General features: G+C 39.5%; 1 protein-coding gene across 1 annotated transcript; it reads left to right on the forward strand.

Moving 5' to 3' along the window:
- The first annotated feature begins 1,063 nt into the window (after nucleotides 1–1,063).
- Nucleotides 1,064–8,508, forward strand: LOC135936497 (myogenesis-regulating glycosidase-like). Its single transcript, XM_065479328.1, has 9 exons — nucleotides 1,064–1,203; nucleotides 1,277–1,486; nucleotides 2,720–3,140; nucleotides 3,299–3,575; nucleotides 3,764–4,082; nucleotides 4,244–4,592; nucleotides 4,996–5,065; nucleotides 6,167–6,323; nucleotides 8,046–8,508. Exons 1-9 carry the CDS (start codon nucleotides 1,086–1,088, stop codon nucleotides 8,246–8,248), a joined length of 2,124 nt encoding a protein of 707 aa, XP_065335400.1. The 5' UTR covers nucleotides 1,064–1,085; the 3' UTR covers nucleotides 8,249–8,508.
- The last annotated feature ends 2,931 nt before the right edge of the window (nucleotides 8,509–11,439 follow it).

Genomic DNA, 11,439 nt, shown 5'->3' on the forward strand with positions numbered 1-11,439 from the left:
CAATCATGATTTTTTTAAATATATAAAAACTCACCTGAACTGAACTTACGCAGAAAATTATGTTGAACAAAAATAGCAAAATCAAAACACAAGAATTGCGTTTGGGCAAAAATATTACAACACTAATTAAAATAACGATATCTAAATAATTATATAAATGTTTTTAAAATTTAAATGTTTTAATCATTTCCACATCCCTACATTCGACCAGCACTGTGCAGCAATTTTTCGGGATTATAGTTGCTGCTTTTAAACGGCAGGTTTTTAAAAACCTAAAGTCCTATTTTAATCCACCACCTATAACCTCCACGGCGAGCAAACTAAATTTACACAAAGTATTACATTAATTTCAAACTGAAACTTTTTCGTGGACCTTTCTTGCAGCTCAAAATAAATAATTAAATAAGCTGCGTGTACCAAAAATTATTCTGGAATTCACTTTGAGGGAGAAACAAAAATAATTAATTATTTTTGCTGTTGATTTTTCTCGTTTGGAAATGAAATGGTGGCAAAATTATAATCTGAGCAAACGAATTGAAATTTCTCTGTCATAGAACTGTTTAAAGCGAAAGTAAAAATTATGACCTTTGAAAATTTTATTTAATTAATTATTTGTGGACATTAAGCATAAATATTCAGTTCTGGTTCAGTTCAACTTTCCAATTCAAATGATTAGCCTCATAGAAAGGATTGTCAGGGGTTCAAATAGTAAGATTTCCCATCTAACTTAAACAAAACAGTAAAATATTATGTTTTTTAAAAGAGTGATACAGTTTTATTGCGCCTGTATGACCCTGGCGTCCCTCGTTCATTTTTAAAATATTTAAAATGAAATGTTCGCAGCAATATTTATAATAATGGTATTCCCCCGATTTTGCCATGGACAAAAACAATGGGCATTTTCCCATTCGAATAAAAAACATTTTACTTTCGTGAGTGGTACTCGCAACTCCCTTGACGGACTTCTTGATGATATAAAAGTAAGATAATGGCCGCGCGAGCTTATCTGCGGCGCGTACGTCTGATAGCAAATGCGAGCGATGCGTTGCGTGCAGAGCGAGATTACTCACGTCAGCTAGTTCGCGATGGCACCTTGGAAGAAGCGGGCGTCGGGAAGCCGACAGTGGCTTATCAGCCAGTTTGATCCCGAGGCTGAGGAGCACGGACGCAGCGAGCAACCCGACCAATGCTGCCTCCGGATCGGTATAAAATACCTGCCGTGATTGCATGCAGTTAGTAATAATTATCAAATAATGTATTCGTGACGCCTCCGCAGTCGTGTCGTTCATGCTGGTCATCACCGTGCTGCTGACCAGCGTGGCGCTGGCCACGCTCATCGCCGCGTCCATCGCGTCCGATAGGAGCTGGCTGGAAGAATCCCCGGAGGAGGACCTCGTGCAGATCATGGCCGAGCTCAAATCTGTCTTCTACGAGAATACCATCCAGATTCTAGCCTCCAACACTTCAGCCATAGTCTCGCTGACAAGTAAAAAACAGAGCTAAATATATTGACAAAAATGAAGCAATAATTTTACTTTTTTAATGATTGGGCGTGAAACAAAGGTATCGCTATAGAATTTTTATTTTATAAATCCCGGAAAACTCGAAATTTATATGTTAAATTAGTTTTATTAAGAACGATTTTCTTCAGAGAATTGACCAGTTGCATAAACCCTTAGTGTTTGAAGCCGCCAATTAACAGATGGCGTACCACAGACTTTTTTAAAAAAATTTGTTTTAAGCGGTTTTAAGGCATTTTCGCTGCGATTTCAGACTCAATCTAGCTAATTTGCTTTTTTTAATTAATTTGCTAATTTTTGACGTGCTGAAAACCAAAATCGGTTCAGCCATTCGCCGTAGAAACGTTGGAAAAGATTTTTTTATTTCAATAAATAGTTTTTCACGATTCTACGGCGATTGGCTGAACCAATTTTGGTTTTCAGCACGTCAAAAATTAGCAAATTAATTGAAGAGTGCACAGTAGCTAGATTGAGTCTGAAATCGCAGCGGAAGTGCCTTAAAATCGAAAGTCTACGGTGGCGCCATCTGTTGGCGGCTTTGAACACTTAGGGTTTATGCAACTGGTGAATTAACAAATTATTTTACAAGTATATTGATTACCCAACTAATATTATATTTAATTCATATTTAAAGATCATCTGAAGAGAATGTATCAATTATTATATTTTTTAGTTATTTAGAATCTCGATATCTATATATAGGTATTTTATTATGTATTAAATGTGGTTAAATTAATAAAAAAATTAATATTGGTAAATAAATTACAGAAAATTTAAGAGTAAAAGTCATTAAAAATTTAAAAAAAAAAATCATTCATAATTCCTTTGAGCTGCTCTTATTAAATCTAGCAACAGATTAGTTACCTTTTGAAGCGATCGTATTTTAGTTTTGAATACTTTATAGTATGATGCTGCTTCGCTACATAATCCAGAATTTTATAAAATGAAGACTAAAAGAGAGGGTTAAAAATAATTTACAAATGTTTCTTTTAACTATTCCTGAAGCTCACTTCATTTTATTCAAAACAGATTTAGTGCTAGACAGTTTCCAAGGACAGGACCAGAGTTTCTTGTTGTCAAAACAAATTTTCACTTAATTTAATTTATTTGTTATGAAAATGGTAAAATGGAAGAACCTTTTACATTTAAGTCATATCTTTTTTCGCCTGCAATAAATACACATGTCACGAACTTTCCAGGTCCCGTGGACACCCTGACAAGCCTCGCGTTTACCTTCGATCATGGGTCATCCGAAACGCCCACGGACTGCTTGCAAGAAGTGGGCGACGTGCTGACGTGCCTGTCTTGGGGCGACAACGCGGCCCGGCTCACCACGGCCGAGCTGTCCGTCGCGTCCGGGACGCACTGCATGAACGTCAGCCTGGTGGGCTTGGGAGCGACGGCCTGCTTGTCGCTCGACGGCCGCCACGTGTACGCAGGACCTGTGGTGGACGCGCAAAAGTGGCCTGCGGAGCGCAACAGACGGTTCGAGCGCACGCCCTACCTCAGCGGCTACGATGGCCTCAAAGGCGTCGTCGAAAGGTACTGGCTCACCTCCGACGGCGCCGCTATCTTCGTCCCGGCACACGTGCCGCTCTTCTGGACCTTCAAAGATCAAAGGCGAGTGACTTATTAAGAAAATTCTCGGCGACACTGCATTTTTCAAATTAGTTCGAAGCCATCAAATTAATATGTATACGGAAAACTCGGCTTTGATCCGCATCTTTTAATACGCTCTCTCTCGCAAAATAAACCGGACATCAAAAACATTCTTGCAGAATGTGTTTTACGAGCTCTTTTGAGCCACCGTACTACCGCTCCGACGACAAGGAAAAGTTGGACCTGGTAGTGTGCAACGCCAAAGACACGCCGACCGTTCACAAAGCAGTGGCCAACGCGTTGCTGGGCAGGCCTGAGGCGGTGCTCAACCAGAACATGATTCGCCTGCCGATATGGTCCACCTGGGCCAAGTACAAGGCGGATATTTCGCAGCTCTCCGTTGTCGACTACGCAACACAAATTGTCGAGCACGGATTTCCTGCCAGCCAAATCGAGGTAAAAATAAAATTGATTTATTTCATTTAAATCCCAATCATCGAGACAAAATCGTGAAATTTGAATTTAGTCTCAAAACTGTTTTTGCATTTTTATTTTGTGCCGTTAAAAATTAAACAATTTTTTGAGGAGAAAAACAAAAAACATAATTTTCAAAAAAAATGGATGGCAATTACGATTTCATTTAGATCGATGACAAATGGGAATCATGTTACGGAGAGTCAGAATTCAACTTGGAAGCCTTTCCCGAACCGAAAGAAATGGTACAGCAGCTGCACGACCTTGGCTTCCACGTGACCCTGTGGACGCACCCTTTCGTGAACAGAATTTGCCCTGTCTTCGCGGACGCGGACGTTCAAAATTACATGGTGCAGGACGAAGGTGGCAACTCGTCCCAGGTGGCCTGGTGGAACGGCGAAGGGGGCCTCATTGACTTCAGCAACCCTGAGGCCGCTGCTTGGTTCACAGGACGGCTCCTCAGGATAAAGGAGGACTACAAAATTGATGGTGAAATATTGAAAAGGCTAAAAATCTAATATTCAAAAAATAAATCATTTAACAGGAGTTTTAAAAACTCGTGAAACTTTGTCGAAACATATTTTCATTTTTTTTCTTCAAATTGAAGATTGAGGAACGGTATTTTAATGAAAATTTATAAAAATAAATAGGTTTCAAATTCGATTGTGGTGACATGAGCTACGTACCTGCAAATGGCTCGCTGTACTCAAGCCGCAGCCAGCCGGCAGCCTTCACGAGGGCTTATGCGGAGGCAGCCGCACGCACGGATAGTGTCGAAGGTCGTTTCTCTGAGATGCGGACAGCGTTCGGCACTCAGTGGCTCGGCATGGCTCTGCGGATGTCGGACAAGGAGAGCGTCTGGGATGATGACGAGGGGCTGGCCACTTTGATTCCGACCCTGCTCACGCAAAACCTGGCTGGCTACTCGTATGTCATAGCGGACATGATCGGTGGCGACGCTTACGACGATGTCGGCCCTGACAAGGAACTCTTCATCAGGTATTTTACTTTATACAATAAAATCATCTTGGCATAAATAAGGAACTGGGGGATAACAGCAAAAGGAAAGGTTTGTAAAAAGATGCAATTGAATAAAATCAAATATTTGGAAAAATTAAAGGAAAATTAATCGATTCTTTTCTATTTTTCAATGTAAAATTAAAAACCCTGATTCTAATACTCGGATTAAACTTTCATTTCAAGATAAGATAAAATTTAGTATTTTTTGTAGTTAAGTCCTAAACAATATGAAACCTTCATTGTTAATTATCTGTTAACATTTGAATTTCCCTTAAGTTTGGGGAGGAAAATTATTTAATAAATGTTTTGGATTATATTTTTAGAAAAAAATCAGCAATTTTCCATCTTTAGCAGCTAACCTCATTAAAATTCAATTTGCAAGGTGGATGCAGGTGGCCACTTTCATGCCAATCATGCAGTTTTCCCTGCCGCCGTGGGACTTCGACCAAGAGGTATGCGTTTTTATGTGTACTTCTCGCCCTCATCCCGCTGCTCTTTTTCGCAATCGGACGCTTCGCGCGAGGCTGATTTATGCAGTCGGTGGAGCACGTGCGTCGCGCAGGTTGCCTACTCGCGCTATAAATAAGTGATGAAGTCGGTGGGCTTTTGGCCTAGTTTGCCGCCACCGCTGGTCGACTGGAAACTGGCAGCGTTGTTATCTTGCTCATTCCGGTCGGTGAAATGCTGAAAACGTGATCCCATAATGCGCGGAAATTACACTTGTTGAAGTAGTTATTCCACGACGGTGAAATTTATTATTTACATTTTCCCTATTTCTTGCGTATTCATTCTGCACGTTTCTCGTTTCTTTGATGACTTACGATGCAAAATTTTCTAAAAATTTATTACTTTGATTAAAATCAACACAGAAAAAAGACAGAATTTCTTGCTTACTAATTTTGCAACTCGAGATAAGTGGAGATAAGAGAGTTTTAATTAAAATCAGGAGTATGAGTGGAATTTAATATGTCTCTCTCAGTGCTTGCAAACACAGCCCTTATTTGATCTAGAGGGAGAGGTGGCAAACAGTTATATCATGCTTCTTAAGAACACATCACTGTCGAGTTACGAAATTTGTAATTTTAAAGCTCTGTTCGAAATTACAGCATTTGTTTTTAATGATAATTTTCAGATATAAATATTAATCATTTTTTTAAAAACCTAATTTGCCAGTTCCTTTTACAATTTTTATTTGAATATTTTAGGAAAATAGTTGGAGAAAATCTTGCATAATATCTTTAAGTTTAAAATCTACAGCATAAAATATTTTGAGCTTTCTATCGAAACAAAATGGATATTTTATGTTTTTTGTTACCGAGTTGATTGGACAATAAAACCGAAGCAATTTTGCAGATTAAGGTAAACAGCAAACTTCCTCCCAAAACAATTTTCTCAAAATGAGAAGAAAAACAACCCCTCCACCAAATATCTGCCGTCATTTAGCAGGGCAAATTTGATTAGAGTCATCAAAATTCTGCGGTGCGTGCCAGTGTTTGCCAAAGGGCTGCAAATCTGCGTGCTTGGAGTAATTTGGCGATCTGTTTTGCCGGCAGACCGTGGAGATTGCGAGGAAGCTGGTGGCGCTGCACGTGGAGCTGGCCGACGTCTTCTACGCGCTGGCGAGACAAAGGGCCGCGAGCGGAATTCCAATCAATCTGCCCGTGTGGTGGATTGAGCCGCACGACTCAATAGCCCAAACCATCGACTCAGGTAAAAATCTGGTCGAGCGCCGATAAATTTGCGCCGGCCCGTTTATTCAATAGAGGCGTCTTCTTCTCCTTTCTCTCTCGCTTTCGCCGAAAAGGAATTGAGCGGTGCCGCGCACGAACGAAGAGGTTACTTGCCACCGACGGCCGTCGCTCTTTTTGCCCTGTTGAAAGATTGCACGGCGCGGCGAATTCTTGAGGGTCGTAAAATTTCATCAGGCCCGAATTCCTTGCAACTCACCGCTCCGGCTCTTTATGAAACTTTTAGCCGGGCGGTGTTAATCGATCAAGTCTGCAGAGACACGCATAAAAATGATTAAACTTTCGGCGAGCCCTGCTACGCTGCTTTTGGGCGAAATAAAAATTCAATTTGGGTAATGCGGCCACTTTCCTTTCCGCCTGTTTGTGCCTCGCAGCAGCACGCTGAACTATAAAATTTAATGGATTGCGCACCCTTTCGTGTCATTCTGCCGTTAAAAGAATTACCGAAAATTATTGAAATTTAATTTCACCATAAAATTGCGATAAATTCATGCAACCCATATTGGAACATGTAAAAATGTGTTCTCAGGGACTTTTCAATTTCTTTTGAATTTTAGCCGCAGTCAAAGCCATTAAAATTGTTTGTGAGGCTGTTTAAAACCTCAAATTATCTATCTTGAGAAATTCCTTAGTTTTTGAAGCCACTAAAAGTGGCACACCACTTTAGTTTCAATTTTAGAGAAGGTTTCGCCCTGCTGCTGTGTCTTCCATACTCAAACAGAATTCATTTGATGTGCTCAACACAAAAATCGATTCAGTCTATCGCTATAGAAATGCAAAAACACATTTGACAAAGACACCCTATTAAATAAATGTATAGCAAAATGCACCAAAATTAAAATTTAATTGTATGTTTCTTCTTCCTGAAGGAAAATTTTATTATTTTTGTCTATTCAAAGCAAAATACTTAGGCAGAAAATTGCGTTTAATGTATCACATATTTATTAAGTTTTTCTGATGCGAAAATCTTGAGATGCTCTCATTTTGAACCTTGGGAGATGGAACGCCACTGGCAGGCGCTCATTTTTCGAGATTGACAGCGACAACGAATTCCGTGATGAATGATCATCGGCCGACGGGGTGCCAGAATCGCGAGATCAAGATTTTAACATTTTGATCCAGCGCACGTAATCCCCGTCTCGGCGACACGAGACCCGGCCGTTGGCCAAGTCAGTCTCGAAAATGAGTAGCAAGATGCCTCCTCGATCGAGACGAATCATTTTTCCAGCAGCTCTCCTTTTCTCGCACGCGTACATGTCAAGACCCTTTTAGCCCCAGCACCTCTCCTTTCCTTTAGCACATATACTCGCCTCTCGCGTTGATAAATCATTTTGTGGTGGAATAGCTGGACGAGAATGTCTGTTCTGAACCGAAGTGAAAGGGTTTCGTCATCACTGAAAAGAAAAAATAATATTTCACAGCCTCAGTTATTAAACTATTTTTCCTTGGAAACAAAATTTAATCTGTCGAATGGAAAAATTGCCATAGTATAAAAATCATTTCTATGTTATCTTCAGAAAATTTGAAAACTTTATCTAATTTGAAGGGAAGTTTTATTTTTAAAAAATCTGAAATATTAAAGGAATTTAATGTTGGCAATTTTTGGCATCTAAAATCAACATTTAAACCCCATTTTGTCTGATACGTTGTCAGTTGCCACATTGAATTTTATTTTATTTCACAGAATTTCTCCTTGGTGAGGAGCTTTTGGTAGCCCCTGTGTTGGAGCGGGGCGCGACGACCAGGGACGTGTACCTGCCAGCTGGTCGGTGGCGCGAGGGCTTCGAGAACTTGGAGGGCGCCGTCCACGAGGGTCCCAAGTGGCTGAGGAACCACTCTGCCCCGCTGCACCACCTGCCCTTTTTCCAGCGGCTGGCGGCTCGTTAGCCTCTCCTCGCGACAAGATAAGCAACTTTTAATTACACCCCAGAGCAAGCGACTCCACTTTTTTAACACGGTAAAAGTTTCGTCGACGCCGCAACACTTTTGAATCAGTCTATTGTGCTAGACATACATGTCATCGAGAGGGGGAGCTGTCATCTATGTTAAGAAATGTTGAAACTGGATGTTAAATTTTGTATATTATGTTATTTTATTTGATAGTTAAATAAATTTATATTTGCCAAATAAAAACACCAGGAATTAAATTTCCACAATATTTACATAACTTCGACGCAACGGTATTTTTAGAAAACATTTTCTATATGAAATGTCTCTACCAAAGAACTTGTTAAAAATCAAAAAAATTCTTCTCATTTTTGCCGAAATTTCGCTCTCAAAGAGAATTTATACAAACAGCTGTGTAGAGGGAAAGAGTATCATAGGTTGTCATCTTCATTGCACCGCTTTGATTCTGTAGAGCCTGAAAGAGCTTTTTATTCATAGCGCCGCGTTATTAGAGTCCAACTCATTTCGCTTCAGTGCGTTCCTCCAGTTTGTAAAACTCAAACTGAACTCGATGTGAAAAGAGATTGGATTAGAAAAAAAATATGAACTGCTTCCCGACAGGAATGGGGATCGCTCACAATGTTTAATTGGATTTCACGATGCGAATGTCCTTTGCTTGCTTCAGAATTTGCAACAGAAATAAACGTAGGAGGAATAAAAATTTCTTTCTGGTCATGACAGTTATCTCAGCATTAGGAAAATGTGCTCTCCTTAATTTAAAATATAGCATTGATACAGGATCATTTTTAAAAATAACCTGGAATACGGAATGGTTGAATTGGGCAAAAAATTAGACATTTTCCTAAAAGAGAGTTTTTTAAATATATTCATTATCGTGTTTGTTATACATCTTCTGGAATTTTTTGCTGCGGTTTCTGAAGCTCTTTAGAGAAAAGTCAATATTGTATTGATTGCGTACTAATGAGCCTCTTATACAGTGAAGAAAAAACCAGTCCATTAGCACAACCTTAATGCATCATTAGCGAGACATCAAAAAGCGATTTCCAAGGCACGACCTTTCCTGCGCAATTACCTGCAAATATACCGAAGAATAAGACCTATTTTTATCATTTGCGCTTTTTAATGGATTCAAATTGGCATCGCTCGTTTCACAATCAGTCGTCTCTGTTAGTTAATTCCCTCTCACAGAGTCTTTTCCTCAACTTCGATTGAAGGAAAACGTTGTTTTGCGCCAATTTATCTGCAATTACGAGCTAATATAAGAAATAAGAACTATTTTCTGTATCATTCAATATAAGATTCTTAATAGCATCGTTCGTAAATGTACAACTTTCCTCTCATGCAACGACAAATCACAAAACAAGATTTTTCCAATTATTTCTGTGCAATTACAAACAGCTCCGATTCAAGGAGATAGGAACGGTTTTCTAGCCGTATATATAGTTTGCTCTTTGTAATGGATTCAAATTGGCATCGTTCGTTTCCGCTCGCTAATTCCCTCTCTGCAAGAGTCTTTTCCCCTGCCTCAACTCGGTGAACACTCTGTTTTTCCACCTATTGTTGAACGCGTTGGGCAACCGAGTGTGACAAACGAAGGCTAATTTACCCCGTCCGCCGAGCTGTAACTGAAACAAATGGCGGCGGCGCGCGCGGACAGAAAACACGGCTGCGTTGCCCCATTCGAATAGCGATGGCGTGCGATTTGTCCCCGTGCGGGCATCATCGCGGTAGCAGTCATAATATTGTCGCTAATTCACGCAGCTGACACTGATCAACGCTCGCGTATCCATCCGACCGACACGGATGAGCTGTGTGTGTGTCTGGGTGCGTGGCCACTGCATGTTCGTATTATACAGGTCGGTCCATATAGTGGATCAAGCTTTTGATAATTATTTCAAAGTGCCGCAGGATTATTTAGAGTTTTTGGTACGAATTAGTTCTAAGTTTAAATTGAATCTGTATTCTCGATGAAAAATATTCATTTATCTATAGCTCGCTTGTAGAACGATCAAATAAGCAGGATTTTTATTGATATTAATTGTTAACTTGAATTTTAAGGCCTCATGTAAGTTCAGTTCCGATGATGAAGATGGGATTGGCTGAAAACAAATGGCAGAATATTTATATTTTATTTATCTTTCGCAGACTAATTCCAAGAAGGTGTTTACAAAACTATTCAGATCGGAAATAATTTGGAATTTTTCCTCTGTTTCCATTTGACTTCTCAGAAATGATTGCATTTTGATTTGGTATTTTTCTCTTCATCCTTGCGAATTCTCTTTTTGCTAACCAGAATATCGTTTAAAAATTTTCCTTTTTGAAAAAATTCGTGTCTCATTACAGAACCAAACAGATTTTTTTAACGCCATCCCATTCATGAACGTGTAAAAACCAGCCAATTTTATACCTTGAAAGTGAAAGAAGTTCCTCATAACAAGTCACAAAAGGAGAAATAGAGAGAGAGAAGGTCAAACTCATTAAAACGTTGTCCTTGATTGAGTTGCTTTACATTCGGCAGATAATTTTAGAATAAAGTGTTGATTTCGTTCATTGAAATTGATTGGGTGGAAAATAAACAAAAGGCTATGATAATTATTTATATATTGACTAAACAAAAATTAATAAGTATATTATATACTATTTATTATTGCAATAATCAGTAATCATTGTGGATGACTCGAAATGTGCCAGTATATGAGTGCGTTAAAACTATTTCTAAAGCTTCTAAATCTGTCTGCCCAAATATCCTTTATTTTGACGAGGAAACAACACATATTAAAGTATCTAAATTATGCAGTTGTCAGTTTAAGTGGATTTTGCTTCAATTCCGAGATAAAATTCCTCGTCAAAATAGAGGATAATATGGGCAGTTCGCTTTTAAAGCTTTATAGAAGTCTTTTTACAACGGGTTGCAACACTCATCGACAAGCACATTTCGGGTCATCCACAATGATTAGTGCAATAATTCGAGTTCCGTGTTTGGCGGACATGACATGCGCTGCCTCCCTCTACATCTCCCTGTCTCCTGTGTTGGTCTATTGTTGTCTCGCACTGTTCTATGATTTACAATCACGTGCACGCCCACATCTGGTCTCTAGCAGATGTTGCTCGTAGCTCGAAGACTTTGAGTCACACACCCAGCCTCTAAGTGTTCTTTGTAAATGGATATT

Source organism: Cloeon dipterum, chromosome 2, assembly GCF_949628265.1.
Source record: "Cloeon dipterum chromosome 2, ieCloDipt1.1, whole genome shotgun sequence".
Taxonomy (NCBI): Eukaryota; Metazoa; Arthropoda; class Insecta; order Ephemeroptera; family Baetidae; genus Cloeon; species Cloeon dipterum.

Excerpts from the sequence above, each read along its gene's own strand:
- LOC135936497 (XM_065479328.1), top strand. The coding sequence starts at position 1,086 with ATGGCACCTTGGAAGAAGCGGGCGTCGGGAAGCCGACAGTGGCTTATC. Across the intron at positions 4,083-4,243 it reads GGAGGACTACAAAATTGATG|GTTTCAAATTCGATTGTGGT; the intron begins GTGAAATATTGA and ends AAAAATAAATAG. Across the intron at positions 4,593-4,995 it reads GACAAGGAACTCTTCATCAG|GTGGATGCAGGTGGCCACTT; the intron begins GTATTTTACTTT and ends TCAATTTGCAAG.